A 26,342-nucleotide genomic window follows, 5' to 3' on the forward strand; every position below is an offset into this window, starting at 1 on the left:
GTCAGGATTGTAGGCCTCCTTGCTTGCACACATTTTTTCAGTTCTGCCCACAAATTTTCTTTGGAATTGAGGTTAGGGCTTTGTGATGGCCACTCCAATACCATGACATTGTTGTCCTTAAAAGCCAGCTTGCAAACAAGCTTTAACTTCCTGACTGAAGTCTTGAGATGTTGTTTCAATATATCCACATAATTTTCCAACCTCATGATGCCATCTATTTTCTGAAGTGCACCAGTCCCTCCTGCAGCAAAGCAACCCTACAACATGATGCTGCCACCCCCGTGCTTCACGGTCGGGATGGTATTCTTTGGCTTGCAAGCCTCCCCCTTTTTCCTCCTTAACGATGGTTATTATGGCCAGACAGTTCCATTTTTGTTTCATCAGACCAGAGGACATTTCTCCAAAAAGTACAATCTTTGTCCTTATGTGCAGTTGTAAAACGTAGTCTGGCTTTTTTATGGCGGTTTTGGAGCAGTGGCTTCTTCCTTGCTGAGTGGCGTTTCAGGTTATGTCGATATAGGACTCGTTTTACTGTGGATATAGATACTTTTGTACCTGTTTCCTCCAGCATCTTCACAAGGTCCTTTGCTGTTGTTCTGGGATTGATTTATACTTTTCGCACCAAAGTACGTTCATCTCTAGGAGACAGAACGCATCTCCTTCCTAAGCGGTATGACGGCTGCGTGGTCCCATGGTGTTTATACTTGCATACTATTGTTTGTACAGATGAACGTGGTACCTTCAGGCGTTTGGCAATTGCTCCCAAGGATGATCCAGACTTGTGGAGGTCTACACATTTTTTTCTGCGGTCTTGGTTGATTTCTTTTGATTTTCCCATGTCAAGCAACGAGGCACTGAGTTTGAAGATAGGTCTTGAAATACGTCCACAGGTACACCTCCAATTGACTCAAATTATGTCAATTAGCCTATCAGAAGCTTCTAAAGCCATGACATTTTCTGGAATTTTCCAAGCTCTTTAAAGGCACAGTCAACTTATTGTATGTAAACTTCTGACCAACTGGAATTGTGATACAGTGAATTATAAGTGAAATCATCTGTCTGTAAACAATTGTTGGAAAAATTACTTGTGTCGTGCACGAAGTAGATGTCCTAACCGACTTGCCAAAACTATAGTTTGTTAACAAGACATTTGTGGAGTGGTTGAAAACGAGTTTTAATGACTCCAACCTAAGTGTATGTAAACTTCCTACTTCAACTGTATATTTAAAACCAAATACTTTTAGACTTTTACTCATGTAGTATTTTACTGGCTGACTTTCACTTGAGTCATTTTCTATTAACGAATCTTTACTTTTACTCAAGTAAGACTCAACTGGGTACTTTTTCCACCACTGACCAGAACATACTGTATCATATGCAGTGGCTGTCAAGAGAGCTGGGGAGTGAATGGTCCTGGTGATGGGTAGGCCTTCACTGCAGGGGGAAGGGGTTGCCTCTTATCAGTAGGACCCAGATATTCTACATGTTAAGATGGTGGGCTTTGTAGTCTGTGGCTATCGTGATCACTGCCGAAGTGTAGAAAAACTCCAGAAAAACGGACATAATTGTGGAGCAGTTTCTGGGATTGGAGGACTTCTCTATGAATGAGTTACATGAAAGGTTGTCACGAGCCGTACTACCCACTCAGGCCCAAGAGACTGAGTGGGGAAATATGGAACTTTGAGAAAGGAAGAAGTGTGAGTTTGTTTTAGTTTTGTCGATGTACTATTGTAGTTGTGCGGAGTAAGTTGGTTTTGACCATCAAGTATGGTTTTATTTTAAATTTTGAATCAGGAAGGCGGCCTTAAACCCCAAATGCTGTATGGAAAATATATTGCTTTCCATACAATTTGTTATGGAAAGTATATATAATGCAATAAATAAGGTCTTACCTTGTTTATTATTCTAGGAGGGAGAGGTATGAATTTCAACCACAGTGTACTGCCATCTAGCGTATGATGACAGTGGAAAATGGAAGTTGATGGAACATTTCTCTGTGCTGATTCATCGCGTTCTTCTTCGATTGCTTCAACATTCATCGCCATTGCATCTCGGCCATACAGATGCAAGCCGATGTCAAACTGAAGGGAGGAATATGATGAAAGAAACAAGTTGCATTGGTCCACGGTTTATGTTTCCATGACAAATATACGCCATCAACATGCGACAAACGTGCGCGGCGGATATAAAAGTGTCTTGTTACAGTCGTATACATTTTCCCTGAAAGTTGATATGATGTTCTGTAAACGAGAACGTTGCACAAAGTCGTAGAAGACCGCTATTATTTCCAGTGATGACACAATCAGTTGTTGTACAGGGTGAGTTTGTTTGATACTGTCTATCTGACTTCTACGATTTTTGAGCAGTGACCAAGATGATCTATTTTGAGCTCATTGTTTACCGTGGTCTCGTAAACAAAGCAGCGCCATGTTGGCGAAAGTTGTGTTACCCAGATGGCTGATGAGTGAGGCATATCAATGGGAATATCATTACTTGAAACTGGAAGAGCTAGCTAATGTTTACATGGGTCAGCTGGTTTCACAATTTTCTATGACAGACTATCCCCTTAGCTTTCATGGTCTGTGTTCTGCAGTTGGGCAGTGTGGTAACCAGGTGGGCTGCAGGTTTTGGGATCTTGCTTTGCGGGAACATTCCCATGTCAATAAAGTAAGTAATGCTTTTTAAAGAAAATAAATAAAGATAAAATATTTGATTTTATGTGGAAAAAGTCTAGGCTGGTAACCTAAATATACTTGCCTCCTGTTGTCTTCTCACTTGTTGTGTGAAATGGGACAGGAAGTTAGTCTACTGGTATGTTTCCATTGGACAACAGGCATAGGCTATTCATTACCCAAGCTGCATTATCGCTAGCATGTCCTTCCCATTTATTTATTTTAGAAAGGAATCTACGATGAGGCGCTGAGCAGCTTCTTTCGGAATGTTGACTCAAGGTAATTCCATCCTGCCAATCTCTTGCTGTGATCCATTCAACCCTAGCTACCACATGGCTGTGAAATGTGCATGTTCATTCAGACAAACAAATGGAGTGCCTTCTCAAATGACCGCTGTGGTTCCCTGCTATGTGTGTATTTCCAGGAGAAGCGTCGGGGGATCTTGTGACATCACTGGTGGGAGGATCCAATCCCTGAAGGCCAGGGTAAATTCCAGTGACAGTTATTGCTTCACTTTGACGTGTTTGTTTGTCGGCTTCACACACTCTGACAAGACTAATGTCTTCACTACAGGCGGTGCTGGTGGACATGGAGGAGGGTGTGGTGAATGAGATCCTACAGGGCCCGCTGAGAGAATTGTTTGATACCACTCAGCTCATCACTGATGTGTCTGGCTCAGGCAACAACTGGTTAGCGACTGTGCCTGCCTGCCTCGCGGGGTGCCATTTCGCATTCCTTCAAAATACTGCTTATGAAACTCTTTATTTATTTTTCTGTATAGGCTATACATGGTCATTTCCCAGGCTGGTCCCAGATCTGTTGGTGCTCTTGCCAACTCCATTTCTTATGGCATAACTATGAGTGACAAGGACTTGGCATGATAGCACCAGACTGGCACTCAGTAGTAATTTCCATCAGTACAATTGCAGGTACATTTTATGTTTGATAACATGAATTTGTAAAACAACTGTGCCACCTGTTTATTCCTCTCCAGGGCAGTGGGCCACTGGACGTATGGCTCAGCCTACAGGGAACAGATTGTGGACCAGCTGAGGAGGGCAGCAGAGCATTGTGACTGCCTGCAGTGCTTCTTTCTCATTCACTCCATGGGTGGAGGTGAGGACTCGAGTGTACAAATGTATACATAGTCTCACAACTACTGAAACGCATTATTACTACATGAACGACGTTGGCGTGTTCTGCTTTTTCAGTGTAACGTTTTGGATAACCATGATGTGTTGTGTCCTGTGCTGTGATGGTCAGGAACTGGATCAGGCCTGGGCACCTGTGTGTTGAAACTTCTGGAGGAGGAGTTCCCCGAGGTATGTCGTATCGTCACCTCAGTCTACCCCTCAGCAGAGGACGATGTCGTCACTTCCCCCTACAACAGTGTCTTGGCCATGCGGGAGCTCACCGAGCATGCCGACTGTGTCCTCCCTGTGGAGAATCAGGTGTGTTTGCGTGCGTGTGTTGTATTTCCGTATTATGCATACGATGCATGACAATGTTTTACAATCTTACTGACTGTTGTAAATAACAATTCCCTTCCATTTGTCCATTCTTATGATTCCTTTTCCAGTCACTGGTAGACATAGTGAACAAGATCAAGCACATGTCCCACAGTGGGAAGCCAGGTTCTGTGATCAAGAAGGACAGTGCCATCATCTCAGGCCAGGGAGGGGTCAGTGGAGCCGAGAAGCCTTTTGATGCCATGAACAACATCATAGCCAACCTGCTGCTCAATATCACCAGGTAGACTACTGGAGACGAACTGACTGCTGTCTGTGGCACTAGGCCTTTTATTTACCTTGACAAGACTCTCTTCATTAAGCCTCCCAGGTGTTTGGAGTCTGGTCTCCAGTGCATTTTACTGCCACTGTAAAAATCAAGAGAAAAATCGGAATTTCATTCGAATTTCAAAAAATCTCACCAGCAACAACGTCATTGAACTGTTAAAGGGGTTATTTATGTCAATAAAGAAGACCACTTGATTGTTTTAGGCGATAGCATCTGTCTGCTTGATTGTGAAATGTCTGTGATATCAATGAACTGTTTGTTTCTCTTTTATTGCAGTTCAGCTCGTTTTGAGGGATCACTCAACATGGACCTGAATGAGATAGCCATGAACCTGGTGCCCTTCCCTCGACTGCACTACCTGGTGCCCAGCCTCACCCCTCTTTACACCCTGGCTGATGTCAACATCCCCACCCGAAGGTCTGCTCTGCTGTCCCTATTGCTAATTTTACTCCTCTTTTGTTTAGACTTTTCTGTAACTCAGAATATTATATTTGGAACAGGATTGACAAGGGAACAGGAATCCCATGCAGTCAAGAAACAAGAACGATGCTGCTTTCAACTTTGCTTCTTCATATCAATCCACATGTTTTATATTGTACTATTATTTTCTTCATCTCTGCCAACTGCTAGTAAGTTAGTCTAAGCAAGCTCCACATAATTATTTTGCATTAGCTGCTAATGCTAATCGCTAGGTAAATGCATTGAGCTAGCACGTAATATGAAGCTAGGGCATATCTGGCTAGCAAACGTTAGCTCTAATACAGGCAGTGTTGCCAACTCATTTACAGGGGAAGTTGCTTGAGGCAGGTCGATTTGTTGCTAAAAGTTGCTAAATGACGTTGTGATATCATTGCGTAATAACGTAAAACTGCATCATTACGTAGAATACACAATAACGTTACTCGATTTGACATTTGTTAGTTTAGATTTTTTTTGTTTATCACATTTTTATTTGTAAAAGTAATAAACCCAAGACTTTTTATATGATCAGATATTTTTATTTTTAAACATAACACTTAATTATTGAACATTTACACATTATTGAATAATTACATTTGACTTATTTTCTTTTAATCTAGTAAACCTACACATTCTGAACAATTATAGTTTTAAGCAGTGTATTGGTAATTAGTTATCATGCTTGGCTGCAAAGTGCATTGTTAGTGACGTTCGCAGCAGACGCTCAGCTCGCGCACAGGCAGCTGCAGTCAGCCAACAATGATTTGCAATTTGCAGTCATTGCTGCTGGCTGTGCACGAGCTGAGCGCCTGCTACTGACATCACTCACAATGCACTTTTGCAGCCAGGCATGTGTGTTGTGACCGAGTGTGTGACAGAGAAAATAGTTTTTGTGTCATTTAGTGGGAAAATTAGTGCATTTTAGCGTTTGAGTCACTTTTCAAAAGTTGCTAAAAGTTCCAAATGCATTTTTAAAAGTAGATTTGTTGCTAGGTGCTGTTTAAAATTTAAAAAGTTGCCAGGTGTTAGGGTTGCATAACACATACATACACCCACACAAGACAAACTGCAGATAATATTCAATCACATATATGGTAACGGGCTATAGTGCATAACACATACATACATCCACACAAGACAAACAGCAGATAATATTCAATCACATGTATGGTAATGGGCTATAGTGCGTAACACAGAATCCTCATACAGGGTAGTCTGAAAAGTTGCTCAATCTTGGCATCACTGAATACAGGTGCTTGCCAGTGGTGGTGGCAGCAGGTTGCATGAACAAACATGTTCTGGATCAGAGAGAATAGGTGAAGCTTGATAACATCTAAAATCTTGATAACATTTCTATTCAAAGGGTTGGGTCCCCTGGGAAGCACTGACTTCACAACTCCTACTATACTGTCTTTTTCATTCACTTTCATGACACCAACCACAGAATTAGAATAGCCTACTCATTTTTAATTATATGATTCCAACAATTCACATAATAAATATCAATATTATACATAATATATGCCATTTATTTATACAGTACCAGTCAAAAGTTTGGACACACCTACTCATTCAAGGGTTTTTCTTTATTTCTACTATTTTCTATATTGTAGAATAATAGTGAAGACATCAAAACTATGAAATAACACATATGGAATCATGTAGTAACCAAAAAAGTGTGAAACAAATCAAAATATACTTACTGCATAAATGTTTTTGTACCCAACTGGGCAGGCAACAAAATAGTAGCTAGCTACCAGCCCCCACTCTTGTCTCGTGAGGCCATTGGTATGGAAACTCATGCAGCAGAGTGCAGTTAATGGAATAAGTTATTTCTGATTTCTGTGCGTTTTAAATTGAGCGGAGGTGATTTTTATCGGGACAGGAAAGTTGTGGGGGAATAGAACTGTTGATCGATTGGGACAGTAGTACAGGCAAAAATGTACAGGACAAGACGGAACAGGAACTCCTTTTCACTCGAGTGGGTCTCTTTTCTGGATGAACGTGGAAAATATATTAGCAGCACATTGTGCCAATGATCATGTCCAAGCCTGTATAATGTTAAGTGTACTGCAAAAGAGCTAGTGTGGTATTTCACATTTCTTAGTTGAATGCACTTTTTTTGTTAGTTTGGCACCATGGATAATAGTGTCTACTGAATGAGTCAAATGTAAATGGCATGTATCCCTTCTGTATAGTTGTTGTTCCTTAGCTGTGTACCCTGTCTACCTCAGGCTTGATCAGATGTTCACTGATGCCTTCAGTAAAGACCACCAGCTGATCCGGGCTGACCCCAAACACAGCCTGTACCTGGCCTGTGCCCTCATGGTCCGTGGCAACGTGCAAGTGTCTGATCTCCGCAGGAACATAGAGAGGTGAGACCCAGAGAGAGCTACTAGGATTGTTCTACCTCAAAAAGCACACGCACCGTCTCAGATTTTCCTGACATTTTTTCTGTAGTTAGAAACAAGTAAGAGTCGCATTCCTGAAACATTTTTATTCGTTGAAATTGTATTTGATCTCGGAGAAAATAAGCTAATTGATTGCACGCAAATTGGCCCTTTCTTATTTATTTTTATGGTTCACATAATATTCAATAAATACAGTACCAGTCAAAAGTTTGCACACCTACTCATCCCAGGGTTTTTCTTTCTTTTTAATATGTTCTATGTTGTAGATTAATGGTGAAAGCATCAAAACTATGAAATAACACACGGAATCATGTAGAAACCTAAGATGTGTTAAAACTAATCCAAATATATATATATATTTGAGATTCTTCAAAGTTGCCACCCTTTGCCTTGATGACAGCTTTGTACACTCTTGGCATTCTCTCAACCAGCTTCATGAGGAATGCTTTTCCAACAGTCTTGAAGGAGTTCCCACATATGCTGAGCACTTGTTGGCTTCTTTTCCTTCACTCTGCTGTCCAACTCATCCCAAACCATCTCAATTGGGTTGAGGTCGGTTGATTGTGGAGGCCAGGTCATCTGATGCAGCACTCATCACTCTCCTTAGTCAAATAGCCCTTGCACAGCCTGTAGGTGTGTTTTGGGTCATTGTCCTGTTGAAAAACAAATGATAGTCCCACTAAGCGCAAACCAGATGGGATTGCTCATCGCTGCAGAATGCTATGGTAGCCATCCTGGTTAAGTGTGCCGTGAATTCAGTGAAGAGGCGACTCCGGGATGCTGGCCTTCTCGGCAGAGTTGCAAAGAAAAAGCCACATCAGACTGGCCAATAAAAATAAAAGATTAAGATGGGCAAAAGGACACAGACACTGGACAGAGGAACTCTGCCTAGAAGGCCAGCATCCCGGAGTCGCCTCTTCACTGTTGACGTTGAGACTGGTGTTTTGCGTGTGCTATTTAATGAAGCTGCACGTTGAGGACTTGTGAGGCGTCTGTTTCTCAAACTAGACACTAATGTACTTGTCCTCTTGCTCAGTTGTGCACCGGGGCCTCCCACTCCTCTTTCTATTATGATTAGATCTTGTTTTAGCTGTTCTGTAAGTAGTACACAGCATTGTACAAGATCTTCAGTTTCTTGGCCATTTCTCGCATGGAATAGACTTAATTTCTCAGAACAAGAATAGACTGATGAGTTTCAGAAGAAAATGATTTGTTTCTGACCATTTTGAACCAAAAAATGCTGATGCTCCAGATACACAACTAGTCTAAAGAAGGCCAGTTTTATTGCTTCTTTAATTCAGCTGTGCTAACATAATTGCAGAAGGGTTTTCTAATGATCAATTATCCTTTTTAAAATGATACGGGGATTAGCTGACACAACGTGACATTGGAACACAGGCGTGATGGTTGCTGATAATAGGCCGCTGTACGCCGTTGTAGATATTCCATTTAAAAAATCTGCCGTTTCCAGCTACAATAGTCATTTACAACATTAACAATGTCTACACTGTATTTCTGATCAAATTGATGTTATTTTAATGGACAAAAAAAAAACTTTTCTTTCAAAAACAAGGGTGTGTGTGTGGAGACAACTGGGTTACAGGGTACAGACGATAATGGAGAGGTTGTCTCAGTCTGTCACAACTGAGTGAGGACAATGGGTACCAAAGTGACAGGAAGTCACTCCAGACATACTTCCTCTAACAGTAGCTCAACGGTTCCCCCAAGTTGGGCAAGCAAGCGCCTTTGACTGTCGTCCAAGATGATGTATGGTCCTACTGGTCACACACACACACACACAAAGCATGAAACTTTGGCCCAGAAACAGGCTCCAAACAGAACAACAGCTCTGTCACCGGTGTGCAGGATTTAACCTTCACTCTGTCTCCAGTTAAGCTAGGAGGAACCAGTTAGTTTCTGTCTTGGCTGAGCACCCAGACATCATGGGGTCGTTCTACACACACAGGCCTCTATTAATGCAAAACATACTTTTCTATCTTATATGAGTTAGTTTATTTAACAAACTCAAGCCCAATGCCTAAAGAAGGATATTTTAGTGCACAAGCATTGGTATGGTTTAACAGAAAATGCCCTCATACTGGTACTGTGTTTGTGTGTATATGTATGTGTATGTATATATATATATATATATACATACATATACTGATCAAAAATAAAAACGCAACAATTTTGCTGAGTTACAGTTCATATATAAATAAATGTATTAGGCCCTAATCTATGGATTTCACATGATTGGGCAGGGGCATAGGCCCTCCCACCCACAGCCAATCAGAATTGTTTTTTTCTCCACAAAAGGGCTTTATTAGAGACAAATACTCCTCAGCACCATGCCCTCCCTCTATGACGATCCCGCAGGTGAAGAAGCCAGATGTGGAGGTCCTGGGCTGGTGTGGTTACTTGTGGTTGTGAGGCCTGTTGGACGTACTGCCAAATTCTCTAAAACAACGTTGGTAGGCGGCTCATTCAATTCTCTGGATACAGCTCTGATGGACATTCCTGCAGTCTGCATGCCAATTGCACGCACCCTCAACTTGTAACATCTGCGGCATAGTGTTGCGTGATAAAACTGCACATTTTGAAGTGTCCTTTTATTGTCCCCATGATCATTACCTGTGTCATGTTCATGCTGTTTAATCAGCTTCTTCGTAGTCCATCCACATGGCAGGTGTGGCATATCTTGACAAAGGATAAAATGCTCACTAACAGGGATGTAAACTAATTTGTCCACAAAATTTGAGAGACATAAGGTTTTTGTACGTATGGAACATTTCTGGGATCGTTTTTCAGCTCATGAAACATGGGACCAGAACATTTACATGTTGCATTTATATTTTTATTCAGTGTCGTACCAAACATCTGAGTTGGACCAAACTTCAGAACAATTTGAGATGGTGGGTGTCGTGGCTTGCTGAAATGACATGGAACAATCCATTCTTCACTCATCCCCCACGGGGGAAATGACTTTGAGCACTATCCTCCCCTCCCCTGTCTCAAATAAAAAGGGCTGCCAGTTCACCCAGCATCATAACTACTCATAAGACCCAGAGATGACCTTCCCCGACTGCTCACTCTCTCAAATAGTGTTCCCATTCACCGCTGTGTGTTTGTGCTCCAGTACAGACGCCCCTGATTCATGACTGGCCCATTCAGCTCCCACCTTCTTCCCTCCCTGCAGAGACCTTTTTCACGTGGCATGTTGTCAAGAGCAACAGAAACAGGAGCTTCTATGAGAGCACATACTTGCGTGTGTGTGTGACCACCATCTAAATCAGGAGGGGAAATCTCCTGGAGCACAGAGACCTCTTGGCACGTTTAGTGGCTTTCGATTAGCGACCGTATTATTCACCTTGGTTGTTGAATTAGCCTGCACATAAAGATACCGTTTTTAATGTCAACCCTGGATATGTGGGTTGTTTCAGTGTCTGGGACCTGTAATCTCCTGTAATATGAATCTGTATGCAGACGATACGGTTATGTACGTCATTTGCACCAACTGTTGACCAAGCTATGTTAGAGCTGCAATCTGATTATGTTACAGTACATTACAGAAAGCCCTTGTTGACTTAATTCGGGCAAATCTAAATATGTTCTCTAATTCATGCAAAACATGTCTCGGATGGACTACTTACAGTATTTACTCATTGGCTGATTCTCTCATCGTGTGTGTGTGTTCCTGCCAATAAATGTCTGGCCATTTTGGATTATTAAAGATCTCATGTTTTTAAAAAAGCATGATGAGCTAGTTTAAAAAGCTAAGGTTTAAAGTGGGCTTCTTTTTTTTAGAAATAAATCTTGCCTCTCTCTAAACAGCAGGAAACAGGTTTTAAAATCAACTTTCCTGACTGTTTTGGACTATGGTGACACCATTTATCAAATTGCAGCAGACACCACTTTAAAACCTTTGGATGCAGTCAACCATAAAGCGAAGTGCTCTATCACAGGTGACTGGTTTAGTACTCATCACTGCATCCTGTGTCAGAAGGTCGGCTGGTGCTCACTAAAGTCCCATAGACCACTTCATTAGTTCCTTTTTGTTTACAAAGCTCTCCTGAAAAAGCTTGCAACCTACTTAACTTCACAGGGGAGAGAGAAAAAGTGAGACACCAAACCCATTCATAGGGGTGGTGAACTCGAGATTCCACTAGTCCGACTCCTTATCACTCTAGGTAAATACGCGTTCCATTTTAATGGTCCCCATTCTTGAAACTCTTTGCATCTTGAGTCCCCGGTGCCGCCATGGCAGTTTTTTACTCTAGTATTAAATGTGTTGAATATGAGTTGTATTTTATTTTTTGTAAATGTTGTAGTTTTTTTTGTTGTCTTTGTTAGAGTGATCATTTTGTTGTATTGCTGTGTTCAGGGCACCTTTTTGAAAAGGAGACCCCGGTCTTAATGGGTTTCTTGTGATGAAGTAAAAAAATGAATAAATAAAAAACACCCTGTGGGCTGATTTTTCCCAGAGCCTAAAATGCACTTTTAATTCATATTCTCTAAGGAGAAGGACAAGCGGATCTGTCTTCATAGAAAAGCAGCATTTATTCTCCTTTCCTTCTTCCTCTCAGACTGAAGCCCATGCTGCCTTTTGTGTCGTGGAATCAGGAGGGATGGAAGACAGGCCTGTGTTCTGTGCCCCCTGTGGGTCACTCCCACTCACTACTAGCCCTGGCCAACAACACCTGTGTCAAATCCACCTTCATGGAGCTCCGAGACCGCTTCACCAAGCTCTACAGGAAGAAGGTACATCCTAATCTTCAATCGCAACAATCCAAAACTCTGTTGCAAAATAAGTGTTTACGGTCCAGAAGATTGAGGGTTAAAAGACAGCAAAAAGACCCATTTCTATTTCACAGTGGACAATAGCAGAGTTATACTAAGGAAAGACCAACAGTTAATGTTCTCTAAGTAGGGTTGTAAAGGCCCCTGTGTTTTCCCAATCACTTTTTGTCCTTCCTTTTGCAATCCGTGTGGAGTTTTCTTGTCTGACACGATGGATTGTTTTGACAGGCTCACATGCATCACTACCTGCATGTGGACGGGATGGAGCAGGGCTGCTTCACGGAGGCGATCTCCTCCCTCTCTTCTCTGATAGAAGAGTACAGTCAGCTGGATGCCACCAAGGACAGACTTATGCCTGACGCTGCCAGGCTCAACATCGCCACATGAAGGTCCTCTGTGTGTTCGCACTAGCAGACTACACATAGTGGAGTGTAGTGTGTGTGCAAAGCACTTTTGTGTTTTATTAGCAGAAAATAGTACTGTAATTTGATAACTTGGTTGATTTATTTTTATAAGTTACAAAGCATTTCTTACCTGTCTAAATGATATTCCTTATTAATTGTAATTTATTTTTAATGGATAACTGAGTTATGAATATGTATGCCTTGAAAAGGGTCAACAACACAGGGGAAAATACAACAAAAAAATAACAATTAATTTGATTCTGAATCTAAATTTCTAGTGAATCAGAGGACATGAGATTGTATGAGGTATTGTGGTGCAAACTATGTTGAGAATTAACTGGTAGGAAGATGTATTGTGATCCAGCTGGTACACAGAGATGAATTAAGATCGAGCAAACATGTTAGCTCTATCTATCCTTGTTGCCACTAATGGCCTCACTCACAGCCTTATTGTTTAATGAGGTACTGTAAAAACCATATAATTGAGGTCTAACCCCACATTGTCATCACGTACATTACATTTCCTTTTATGTTAATTGTCAAGCAATATACTAATATACAAGTTGTTTCTCTCCCGTCTTCATGAGTTGAGGTTCTACGTTTAAACTTTCCATACCAGCCCACTGGCATATCGCCAGAGAACACAGGCACTGTTTAGTAGCACTTCATGGCCAGGCCGAACCCTGACCAGCTCAGCCCTGTACACACAAATACCATACCGACTCGGGCAGCACAGAGGCAGATAGGCCAGGCCTGTGTTAGTCTATGGGCATGGACATGGCTCTGAGGTTGATTTATAGATGCTGGAGAAGGTGCTAGAGGAAGCGTAGCTCTGCGAACATGTCCCCAGGGTCATTACACTTCCTCTGGCACACGCAGGACGTTATCCACTGCATCTTCCAGTGCACGTTGGAGCCGCCCTTGCACTTGAAGTTGACGGTCACCATTTTGGATTTGTTGGGGACGCAACAGCGCTTGTCAGTGCAGATGCCGCAGTAAGTGGGTTTGAAACTTTTGGTGCTGGTGCACCCAGACAGGGTCAGCTTCTCTGCTTTCTTAGCCTGGAACTTGGGCTTGCACGTCTTTCCTCTCAGCATCTAGAGGGAAAAGGGACATAGTTAAATCTTCTCTTGTCATATGATAGATTGATAGAAACCCTATCATACTTCTGCTCTCCTTTTGTGAACATACAGTGCCTTCAGAAAGAATTCACACTCCTTGACTTTTCACATTTTGTTGTGCTACAAAGTGAAATAAAAATAGATTTGTTAAAGATCCACACAAAATACTATGTCAAAATGGATATAAACTCATTGTAAAGGGTTTAAACATGGTTTCCCATGCTTGTTCAATGAACCATAAAAAATGAATGAACATGCACCTGTGGAATGGTCATTAAGATACTAACAGCTTACAGACGGTAGGCAATTAAGGTCACAGTTATGAACACTTAGGACACTAAAGAGGCCTTTCTACGGCCTCTGAAAAACACAGAAAGAAAGATGCCCAAGGTCCCTGCTAAACTGCGTGAACGTGCCTTAGGCATGCTGCAAGGAGGCATGAGGACTGCAGATGTGGCCAGGGCAATATGTTGCAATGTCCATACTGTGAGACGCCTAAGACAGGATGGACAGCTGATTGTCCTCGCAGTGGCAGACCACGTGTAACAACACCTGCACAGGATAGGTACATCCGAACATCACACCTGCGGGACAGGTACAGGATGGCAACAACAACTACCCGAGTTACACCAGGAACGCACAATCCCTCCATCAGTGCTCAGACTGTCCGCAATAGACTGAGATAGGCTGGACTGAGGGCTTGTAGGCCTGTTGTAAGGCAGGTCCTCACCAGACATCACCGACAACAACGTCGCCTATGGGCACAAACCCACCGTCGCTGTACCAGACAGGACTGACAAAAAGTGCTCTTCACTGACGAGTCAGGGTTTTGCCTCACCAGGGGTAATGGTCGGATTTGCGTTTATCGTCGAAGGAATGAGCATTACACAGGCCTGTGCTCTGGAGCAGGATCGATTTGGAGGTGGTTGGTCCGTTGTGGTCTGGGGCGGTGTGTCACAGCATCATCGGACTGAGCTTGTTGTCATTGCAGGCAATCTCAATGCTGTGCGTTACAGGGAAGGCATCCTCATGTTGTACCCTTCCTGCAGGCTCATCCTGACATGACCCTCCAGCATGATTTCCTGCAAGACATGGCCAGCGAAGAGCCCGGATCTCAATCCCATTGAGCACGTCTGGGACCTGTTGGATCGGAGGGTGAGGGCTAGGGCCATTCCCCCCAGAAATGTCAGGGAACTTGCAGGTACCTTGGTGGAAGAGTGGGGTGACATCTCACAGAAAGAACTGGCAAATCTGGTGCAGTCCATGAGGAGGAGATGCGCTGCAGTACTTAATGCAGCTGGTGGCCACACCAGATACTGACTGTTACTTTTGATTTTGACCCTCCCCCTTTGTTCAGGGACACATTATTCAATTTCTGTTAATCACATGTCTGTGGAACTTGTTCCGTTTATATCTCAGTTGTTGAATCTTATGTTCATACAAATATTTACACATGTTACGTTTGCTGAAAATAAACGCAGTTGACAGTGAGAGGATGTTTCTTTTTTTGCTGAGTTTATATACAGTACCAGTTAAATGTTTGGACACAAATGAACTTTTAACAAGGCACACCTGTTAATTGAAATGCATTCAAGGTGATTACCTCATGAAGCTGGTTGAGAGAATGCCAAGCGTGTGCAAAGCTGTCATCAAGGCAAAGAGTGGCTACTTTGAAGAATTTCAAATATAAATATAAAATATATATTTTGAACAAAGTTCCATATGTGTTATTTCATAGGTTTGATGTCTTCACTATTATTCTACAATGTAGAATAGTAAAAATAAAGAAAACCCCTTGAATGAGTAGGTGTGTCTAAACATTTGACTGGTAATATATATATATATATATATATATATATATCTTGATTAGATATGTATTCAACCCCCTGAGTCAATACATGTTAGAATCACCTTTGGCAGTGATTACAGCTGTGAGTCTCTAAGAGATTTACACACCTGGATTGTACAATATTTGCAGATTATCTTTTTAAATTTCTTCAAATTCTGTCAAGGTGGTTGTTGATCATTGCTAGACAGACATTTTCAAGTCTTGCCATAGATTTTCAAGACAATTTAAGTCAAACTGTATCTAGGCCACTCCATGTCATCTTGATAAGCAACTCCAGTGTATATTTGCCCCCCCCCCCCCTCCCTATTCTTTGCCGATGACAAACGTACCCATAACAACAGCCACCACCATTCTTGAAAATATGAAGAGTGGTACTCTGTGATGTGTTGTGGTTGGATTTGCACCAAACATAACGCTTTGTATTACGGACATAAAGTTTGTTTCTTTGTCACATTTTTTTCTGTATTACTTTCACGCCGTATTACAAACAGGATGAATGTTTTGGAATGTTTTTTTATTCTATACAGGCTTCCTTCTTTTCAATCTGTCATTTAGTGAGTAGCTACAATGTTGTTGATCCATCCTCAGTTTTCTCCTATCACAGCCATTAAACTCTTAACTGTTTTAAAGTCACCGTTGGCCTCATGGTGTAATCCCTGAGCGGTTTTCTTTCTCTCCGGCAACTGAGTTAAGAAGGACGCCTGTATATTCTTAGTGAGCATATTGATACACCATCCAACGTGTAATTTATAAGTTCACCATGCTCAAAGGGATATTCAATGTCTGCTATTTTACCTATCTACCAATATGTGCCCTTCTTTGCGAGGCATTGGAAAACCTGGTTGAATCTATGTCTAAAAGCCACTGCTCGACTGAGGGACCCTACAGATGATTGTAAGTGTGGGGTACAGAGATGAGGTAGTCATTTAAAAATCATGTTAAATACAATTATTGCACAGAGTGAGTCCATGCAACTTATTATGTGACTTGTTAAGCACATTTTACTCCTGAACATATTTAGTCTTGCCATAACAAAAGGGTTGAATACTTATTGACTCAAGACATTTCAACTTTTCATTTGTAAACATTTCTAAAAGCATAATACCACTTTGATATTGTGGGGTATTGTGTGTAGGCCAGTGACGACATCATCTCAATCTAACCCATTTTAAATGCAGGCTGTAACAAAACAAAATGTGGAAAAAGTCAAAAGGTGTGAATTCTTTCTGAAGGCACTGTATACAGTAGTTCCCAGACCATTGTCATATTTTCTGAATTAGAAATATCACTGGGTGTTGTGGGCTTACAAGTCAGTTATTTAACATTTCACCGATCACCATCAGAACACATCATCTCTCAGAGAAGAGCCTGGCTGATCAGTGGTCAGTCACCTGGACGGACTTCATGATGCGCTTCTCACACGGCCGCAACAGGCAGAGGCGGCGGTCCTTCCTCATCTCACACTTGCCGTTGTCATTGTTGACCCGGACTGAGATACCCAGACCGCAGGTCTTGGAGCAGGGGCTCCACGGAGTGGTCTGGATCAGGCAATTCTTCTTCCAGGCTAAAGGAGGATCCCTGTAAGCTTTCGGTTTTACAGTATTAAAAGGGCATCGCTAGAGGAAGGAACCCGGCCTGTACGCCGCCATACTGCTATAGAGCACATGCTGTTCAGAGTGAATCAAGAGCTCTCGGTCCTCAGTCATTCTGCCTGCTAAAGATGATTGGAAAGCCCAGTTGGAGAGAAATTATCTTTAGGTGGGCCATGATGTCAAGATGGTTTCAATTGCCTCTTTGTAAGGTTTGAAGTCAGTGATTGCAAACATATTTGATTTGTGTGTTGGCAATATCAAAAACATCAACACCTAGTGACGGCTAACCTTTCAGATTCACTAGAAAGCAGGACGTTTGTGTTTATCAAGCCAAGCAAAGCAAACATTTACTCAAATATATCAAAAGAAGCATACTTAAAAGAGGCATTGGTGCTTTTGATGGAAAGTGAACTAGAGCTCTCTCTATGGACGTTTGTGCATTACTGGAACCATCCACCCTACTCCCTCTGTGTGGCTAACCACAGTCAGTCAGCCACACTCCATCCACCCTCTGCACTTCCCAGCCAAAGTAAACAAAAACGCCTCCCTCTTTCCATCCAGCTTTTACAGCAATTAGCATTCCAGGGCAGACAAGCTGGCGGTTCTGGCCCTGGTTTTCCCTGCAAACACACACCTGGCATGGCGGCCATGTTTGGTGTGTCCTGCTGGTGTTTTCTGGAGGCACCAGGGGCGCTCTGCAGGCCAGCTGGCAGGGGTGCGTTGCTCCTCAGAGGGGCAGGACCCAGGAGACCAGCGGGCTTCTGGATGAAGGCCGGGGTGCAGCCGATGGCTCCCGCGATGCACGTGCATTTATACAGCGGGCTGGGCTGGAAGGCCTCGCCGTTCTCATAGTGGGCCCCATTCAGGTCACAACCAACTGCCATCAAGTCTACAGAGAAGGAAATGGGGAAATTGAACACGACTCGGTTGACTGGCCTGTGCACTGCTTGCAGCAGTCTTCTGGTCTTAGTGTGTTTCTATTAGTGTGGGTGGCCTTGGGGTGTTTGCCTGATTGATATATGTGTGCGACCTACTGGGTTCTTTTCATGATCAAAGAGACTAAAGGTAAATGACTCTACCAATCCCATGGAACTACAGGTTTATGCAAATCTACAATCCTGAGTGAGTAGCATGGGATTAAAGTATTTAGCTGTAGTACAGTTTCTAGCCAGGTCTTTGAAGTAGCTGGGTCCTATTACACAATCCAGCTCCTGCCCCCTCTGAAAAAAAGTTATTGACCTTGAGACATTCAGTCATACATTGACTTTTAACTCTTATGAATAGCCCGAAGGGGTAACATATGAAACGAAAAGTTCACTCACAAGCGCAGACTCCGACCTCATATCGCGGCTGGTCATTAGAGAAGTCGCAGTACATGCCCTTGTGGGGGTCGCAGATGTCCCTCTCGTTGCAGGCCTCTCCTATCTGCCGGGCGCAGCTCTTACAGCAGCCACAGCCGTCCAGCACTGAGCTGACCCCCGGGGCACACTGGGGCTTGGCCTTGCACTTACACGGCCACTGGCACAACTGTTTCCTCTCCAACACGGCCTTGCCTCCTCGCGGACCAGACAGCTGCCCACCATGGTTCTGAGCCCTGCATAGAGACTGGAGGGAAGGTAGGAAGGACAGGGTTCTTGTAGGGTTTTTAATATGTAACCTTTGTTTAACTAGGCAAGTCAGTTAAGAACAAAGTCTTATTTACAATGACGGCCTACACCGGCCAAACCCGGACGACGCTGGGCCAATTGTGCCCCGCCCTATGGGACTACCAATCACGCTCGGTTGTGATACAGCCTGGAATTGAACCAGGGTGTCTGTAATGACGCCTCAAGCACCGAGATGCAGTGCCTTAGACCTCTGCGCCACTCAGGGTCTCCATGTGGTGCAGTGGTAAAAGACCACTGCTTGGGAGGTGGAATTAACAGGCTAACGATTTACTTTGATTACATAGCCATAATGCATTCATTACACGCCTATAAGCATTTCATTAACTTGCTCTAACAGGTCCTAACCACATTGTTAAATGTTAATTCATAATGAACTATATCCATCGCATATTAGTATACATTGTGTGTATAAGGTAGTTGTTGTGAATTTGATTGATTAGATTACTTGTTAGATTTTAATGCATAGTCGAAACTAGAAGCACAAGCATTTCGCTACACTCGCATTACCATCTGCTAACCATGTGTATGTGACCAATTGAATTTGATTTGATCTATAGTGCATTCATGTCATGCTATGCAAGAGCTCATATTTAGGTATCTTAATAGATGCATAATTGCAATGACACTGTAGTGTGCTTCTGCCATACCAGTGTTAGTGAATATGCCTAAAGGCCAAGCTAGGGCTGTGACGGTCATGTAATTTTGTCAGTCGGTTATTGTCATGCAAAAGCCTTGCCGGTCTCACACCATACACGTGGCCTGCGGTTATGAGGCCAGTTGGACGTACTGCCCCCCCCCTTTCGACACACACACACATTTTGCTCTCAGAACAGACTCAATTCATTGGGGCATGTGTCGAAAGCGTTCCACAGGAATGCTGGCATATGTTGACTCCAATGCTTCTCACAGTTGTGTCAAGTTGGCTGAATGTCCTTTGGGTGGTGCACCATTCTTGATACACACAGGAAACCTAGCAGCGTTGCAGTTCTTGACACGAAGGGAGGCGCCTAGCACCAGCTACCATACCCGGTTAAAAAGCACTTACATTTGTTGTCTTGCCCATTCATCCTCTGAACGGCGCACATACACAATCCATGTCTCAAGGCTTAAAAATCCAGTTTTAACTTGTCTCCTCCCCTTCATCTACACTGATTGAAGTGGATTTAAAAACTGACATCAATAAGTGATCATAGCTTTCACCTGGATTTACCTGGTCTCTCTCTACGTCCTATTTTGTATACTCAGTGCCTTTGGAAAGTATTCAGACCCTTGAATTTACCACATTTTGTTAGGTTTCAGATTTATTCTAAAATCAATTAACTTGAAAATAAAAGAGAGTACAAGTACCCTAAGCACACAGCCAAGATAACACAGGAGTGGCTTCGGGACAAGTCTCTGAATGTCGTTGGGTGTCCCAGCCAGAGCCCAGACTTGAACCCGATCTAACATCTCTGGAGAGACCTGAAAATAGCTGTGCAGCGACACTCCCCATTCAACCTGACAGAGCTTGAGAGGATCTGCATAGAAGAATGGGAGAAACTCCCCAAATATAGGTGTGCCAAGCTTGTAGTGTCATACCAAAGAAGACTTGAGGCTGTAATAGCTGCCAAAGTTGCTTCAATAAAGTACTGAGTAAAGGTTCTGAATACTTATGTAAAATGTCAGTTTAAAAAAATGTATACATTTGCAAACATTTCTAAAAAACTTTTTTCCCCCTGTGATTATGTGGTATTGTGTGTAGATTGAGGGGAAACAATTGAATCTCTTTTAGGATAAGGCTGTAACGTACCAAAATGTGGAAAAAGTCACTTTCTGAATGCACTGTAGGCTGTCACCTGGAAGTGACGTCACTGACCTCTCAGCTCTCCTCTTCTTTGCAGTCAAAACAAAAGCAACAGCTTTCTGTCTCTTTATTTGTCATATTTTAAAACGTTTTATGTCCCAAAGTACACTGTAAATAGTAACATAAAATGTTACTTAATGTTTCATGAGTTTAATGATGATGAACGTGTTTACATTGTGCCAGGGGCTTAGCTAGCTACATTAGTAGCTAAGTAGCCAGGTCTAAGTATTTTTTATAAGTATATTTAGTAGCTGAGTATTTTTTATAAGTGAGGCATGTTTATAAATGCTTTAGAAATCGGAAAATAGCAATGACAGTACAATGACTGCATAGAATTCATAGACCTTATAATGTTGGTGTTATAGATCAGAGTGGCAAACTGCACAGGTATGCAGGCTTCACATGCTCGTGAGAAATAGGAAACTGGGAAGTGGTAAGTCAGACATGATTGTGTTCAAGTGCTTTTGAAGTCGGACATTTTAGCTAGCTTGATAAAGTTGCTAACATTGCTAATAATAAAGTTAGCTAGCTTGCTTAACAATATGGTCAGACTAGCAACATTATCCATATTGATACGGTTGTATTGTCAAACTTGTGTCATTTTTTTGGTTGAAAAGGTGAAAAAAAATGTCACACAGCAAATCGGGTGACAACATTTTCTCCGTTTCCCAATTTTACTTTTAATTCCGACTTGGAGGGTCATTCAAGTGAAAGTTCCCACTGGGAACTAGGAGCTTTCGCTAACTCTGATAGCACGTGAACGCAGCATTAATTACCATGAAGTGCTTAGCTATCAATGCATTATGAATGGGAAAATAGATTTAACTTGACTTTGACTGAATAGAATTCATACATAGACCCTTCATGCGTGCGTTATAAACCAGTATGGCCAATTTAGGTCTAATTATGATGTGAAGCAGGGCTGTTACAGTTCTTTTTCACTTTGGTGCAATTTTCACAAGTACATGGTACATTTTCACAACTCTAAGCAAAAATCTAAACATCAAAATGGTTTCAAAACTAAGCACATTTTTATTTGCTGAGTACAGCAAACAAATCCACAAAGTCACTTGTTCACTGCACCAAATCACTCTTTCAATGTGGATACATATTCAATCAAAATATCTACTTTTCAAAATGAACTTTACTTTTGATATGATTTTCTTGTAATTTGTTAACAATATAATCGATTATCACTTAATCAAACTACTCAAAACGAATAACTACTGAACCAAATGATGTAGTGTCTAGTTAAAGTATATAGTTTATTAACTGATGAACACTGTACAATTCTATCAATGTATAAGTTGGACATTAAGTTATGTTGGAATGTAGCACCAAATCATATATGGATGTGGCTGTAAATACTACTTCATCATTCTCCATTGCTTCAATAGGACAAAGTGGACAGAGTCACTATGTGCTGCCCTTTGGAATTATAGTGTAGTGTACAATGCACTGCTGAAATCCTTGGGTTGTATATAACAATATATTCCATTCATTATATACATTTATTTGATACACTGTAGGCTGACAGGCAATACTGTACTGTATCAGTTGCATAGAAAGGTGATCTTGTACAATGTTGCATGGGGCAGAAATGTCATACAAAACCAATATTTCTGATGATTTGATCTACTGTAAAAGGATAATGAACTGTAAAACATACATATTTCTCAACATGCTCACAACCTGCCATTGCATACATTTATTTTTAGTTTTATGTCAAGTAATCGTAAAATACTGTATGGAAAATGATACCATCTACTATTGTTTGTATTCAGCACTTCAAAAATAACAGTTTTGAAATGTGTATCATGTATTATTTGCTATTGGATTCAATTGGTAGTTAAAATGACTTAAATGGTGAGCCTTTCATTATTTGATGTATTGGTGACAAAACTAAATATTCTCATGGTATTTCACGGAAAACGTAGATTTTTCATGAATGACTCATGGGTGAATGCACAATCGAAGGTTCTGAACATAAGATTGGGGGCATTACAAGTCTTATCGGTTTTGTACGTAAGAGTTTTTAAAATATACCACTTATATCTGAAAAATTTGCCAAGTGATTGGAAATAATTCTAATGAGTTATATTTTGACCCTCAACTACAACCCTCAACTACAGGAATTGGTGAGAAGAAGGTAAGTCACGGGCCTATAGGTGGGTTGGTTGTTTAGCAACAAAACCGATATGTGCACCACTTTTGGGCAACACAGACAGAGTTGGCTTGTTGTAAACTATATTTAGTCTCCAAATGTGTATTGAAAAGATAAATACATTTGCACGAAGAGCACTTGTCTCTCAAATACGTCGTTACAGTTGTTTGTTCGCTAAGCTAGCGAATTTTAGCCATATTAGCATTGTCATGAAATCAGCCAAAACACCTCAAAGCAAGACGTATCACGAACTACATAGAACTAGCTGAAACAAGCCACCTACGATTCCCCACATGGAAGCTTCTTGTCATTGTTGCTAGCTATCTGACGGGTCAGCATCATAACAACGCACGGCGTCCGGCACCATCATAACATTTTCGTGATGTTGTCAGCCAACCCGTGTATACCTTTTCGCGTATTGACTAACATTGGTATACAGAAGCACTCTTATAGAAAATAAAAACAACTGCCATAATGATGACACTACACGTTCATTGTAATGTTGCATCTACTGTATTAAGATACCTAAATATTAGCTATTGCATAGCATGTCATGAATCTGCAATAGATATACTATGGATGTACTTTAATAACCTTTAATAATGCGGTTGGGACCTGTTATAAAATGGTAATGAAATGCTTATAGACGTGTAATACTGTAAATGTGTTATGGATATGTAGTCTAAGTTAATCGTTACCCAATAGGTAACAAAGCCAGCGACTGTGTTGCCTTATGTGACTTCATATAGTTTTGCCTTTGGTAAATTCTTGGTAAAGTTTAAAGTTCACCAAGAAGTCACCTGAGGTAGAACATTCACAACAGTCAAGAGGCTACGAACAAGGATAAAAAGATTAGAACACCAAAACAATGCAGGACTAGTAACATGGTGTTCTTACAAAATAATCAACAAATTCCATTAGTGAATGATAAAAATCGATCTTAGGCAAAAAATTCTAGAAATTATATCAGTATTAATAGTGATAGAATTCAGAATGTCATTTTGATACACACAACATATCATACATACCTGATGTGTAAATTGCTTTACAATCTTTGTCTTTTTCATTCCATAATCAGCAGTGACCTGTTATTAATCTATAAATTGCCATGTTTAAATCAACATGGAGCCCTCGAAAAACCTCTTCAGCCCTCAGACGTAAACAAGTAGCTCCTTTGTACATTAGCAGTAAGTCGCAGTATTTAGGTCAGTTTAACTGGGAGCAATTCATTTCTGTTCCAACATATAGAAATTCTATAGCACAGATTTAAAATGTATTATATAAAAAAGGTACAACTCTATGGAATGTCCATTGATTATGATTAGGGCTGCAAATGGATGGTATATTATTGGAAACTTTCTAAATTTACCAGTAAACTACTGGAATTTTGGTAACTTTCAAGGAATGTATGGAATTTTATCAGATGACATCTATTGGCCTTTTTGGGTACTTCAGATAATCATTATCAACTGACTTGCTGTTAAGTCTAGGGCTGATTTCAAGGTTTTACTGTTAACCTACAAAGCATTGCATGGACTTGCTCCTACTATCTCTCTGATTTGGTCCTGCCATACATATCTACACATATGCCATGGTCACAAGACGCAGGCCTCCTTATTGTCCCAGAATTTCTAAGCAAACAGGTGGAGGTGGGGATTTCACATATAGAGCAACATTTTTATGGAATGGTCTGCCGATCCATGTGAGAGACACAGACTCGGTCTCTCAACCTTTAAGTCCTTACTGAAGACTCAACACTTCAGTAGGTCCTATGATTGAGTGTAGTCTGGCCCAGGAGTGTGAAAGTGAACGGCAAGGCACTGGAGTGACGAACCATCCTTGCTGTTTTTGCCTAGCCGGCTCTCCCCTCGCCACATGGATTTTCTGCCTCTGACCCTATTACGGGGGCCTCCCATGCCATCCCTATGGCGCATCACGACATGCTAGGCTTTTTTTGCTATACTCGACTTGAGCCACTGACGTGATCTTTCTGTCCGGTTTTGTACACCCCTCGGGCTCGTATGGTTAAGGAGATCTTTGTGGGCTTTACTCTGCCTTGTCTCAGGGTAGTACGTTAGTGGTCTGTTGATTTCCCTTTGGTGGTGTGAGGGCTGGGCTTTGGCGAAGTGAGTGTGGGGGGCAAGGGTCTGTCTGTCCTATCTGGTGCACTGTCTGATCTCAAAACTTTCTTGTCCTTTCTGGTGTCCCGTGTGATCTTAGACATGCACTTTATGACAATAAAAACAGAGATATTGACAAGGGCAAAGTACCCTGTTTTTGCAATCGTGGAAAACCGTTGTAAAACCAAAATATTTCCCCAACCCCTGATTACAATCTCAACTCTTTTCTCTACTAAATGGCCGTACTCTTATAATTTTACCCGGCACAGCCAGAAGAGGACTGGACACCCCTCGGAGGCTGGTTCCTCTCTAGGTTTCTTCCTAGGTTCCAGCATTTTTGGGGAGTTTTTCGTAGCCACTGTGCTACATCTGCATTGCTTGCTCTTTGGTGTTTTAGGCTGGGTATCTGTATAGCAATTTGTGACAACTGTTGTTGTAAATCAGGCTTTATAAAATACATTTGATTGATTAATTATGCCAAATATTGGAATCCTTTCTACCAGGTTTACAGAGTGCGCTCATTTGAAAAGCACAGCGAACCTCATACCTCTTGCCCTCTTTTGCCAGGAACGTCTTTTAAAAAGTGACGTGAAGGGAACCCCTTTGACTGCGACTTTACTGTGACGTTACCTCACTTAGCAAGCCACAATAGTAATTTCCTGCCACTGTAGAATTAGCCACTCATTCAAAACAAAACCTTGAATCAAGTTGTATATATAAAATAAGGCCAATAAAACACTTGAACCTAGAAAGTAACGTAAGTACCCGAAATTGTAAAGTGTGAATAACATCTGTTCAACTGATGCCTTACTTTGAGATCAACCCTACCACCTTTCTCTATGGTTTGTTGTCAACACCTTTTCCTGGTTCTCCCTGAGTATCACATCAAGCCTGGTCCTATCAGAGACCGCGGAGACACAACCCATCATTTTTGTTAAGAGAAAAGGAAAGTCGCAGCTCTTACCTGTTGAGCTAGAATGACCATCAGCAAAGAGCAGAGCAGAGATAGCATCTTTTAAGTACCCAGGTTTGGGTGAACTCTGGGAGCTCGAGAACGAAGGAGTGGGAAGGAGGGATAGCGACCGAGAGAGGAGGGGGAATGGGAAAGAGAGATCGAGGGAGCTGACCTGGTGGAGAGGCACAAAGCACCCCTCTGTCTCCTTCAAGCACACCTTTCTGTGGCTTACTGATCCGAAGGAGAAATATTTAACTTCATAACTTCTGGTATGCTCTTAGACCTCCAAGTCCGACCCACTTGTTTATCCCCCAGTCTGTAGATCTATTGGCTAACACAAGCACATTCATATTGGATTCATCTGTGCTTCATTTCCAAACCTTGTAGCTTTCAGTTAAAAACGTATTTGAAACCACACTATACGGACACATTTGAGATGAACATGTTTACACTACACACATACTCTAAAGATAGACAGTATATGTGAATGA

At 41.7% G+C, this 26,342-nt stretch overlaps 2 protein-coding genes across 2 annotated transcripts; one reads left to right on the forward strand and one right to left on the reverse strand.

Moving 5' to 3' along the window:
• Positions 1 to 1,938: 1,938 nt before the first annotated feature.
• Positions 1,939 to 13,105, forward strand: tube1 (tubulin, epsilon 1). The gene is made up of 12 exons (XM_020455283.2): positions 1,939 to 2,318; positions 2,594 to 2,667; positions 2,899 to 2,951; positions 3,097 to 3,157; positions 3,246 to 3,361; positions 3,667 to 3,788; positions 3,936 to 4,123; positions 4,252 to 4,424; positions 4,746 to 4,886; positions 7,163 to 7,303; positions 11,923 to 12,097; positions 12,365 to 13,105. Exons 1-12 carry the CDS (start codon positions 2,294 to 2,296, stop codon positions 12,521 to 12,523), a joined length of 1,428 nt encoding a protein of 475 aa, XP_020310872.1. The 5' UTR covers positions 1,939 to 2,293; the 3' UTR covers positions 12,524 to 13,105.
• Positions 12,622 to 26,076, reverse strand: ccn6 (cellular communication network factor 6). Its single transcript, XM_031800177.1, has 5 exons — positions 25,861 to 26,076; positions 18,425 to 18,707; positions 17,737 to 17,991; positions 16,902 to 17,095; positions 12,622 to 13,637 (listed from the first exon to the last, which is right to left on the reverse strand). The coding sequence occupies exons 1-5, from the start codon at positions 25,906 to 25,908 to the stop codon at positions 13,356 to 13,358; spliced, it is 1,062 nt and encodes a 353-aa protein (XP_031656037.1). The 5' UTR covers positions 25,909 to 26,076; the 3' UTR covers positions 12,622 to 13,355.
• Positions 26,077 to 26,342: the final 266 nt, after the last annotated feature.

This window comes from Oncorhynchus kisutch, linkage group LG21, assembly GCF_002021735.2.
Source record: "Oncorhynchus kisutch isolate 150728-3 linkage group LG21, Okis_V2, whole genome shotgun sequence".
Lineage (NCBI taxonomy): Eukaryota > Metazoa > Chordata > Actinopteri > Salmoniformes > Salmonidae > Oncorhynchus > Oncorhynchus kisutch.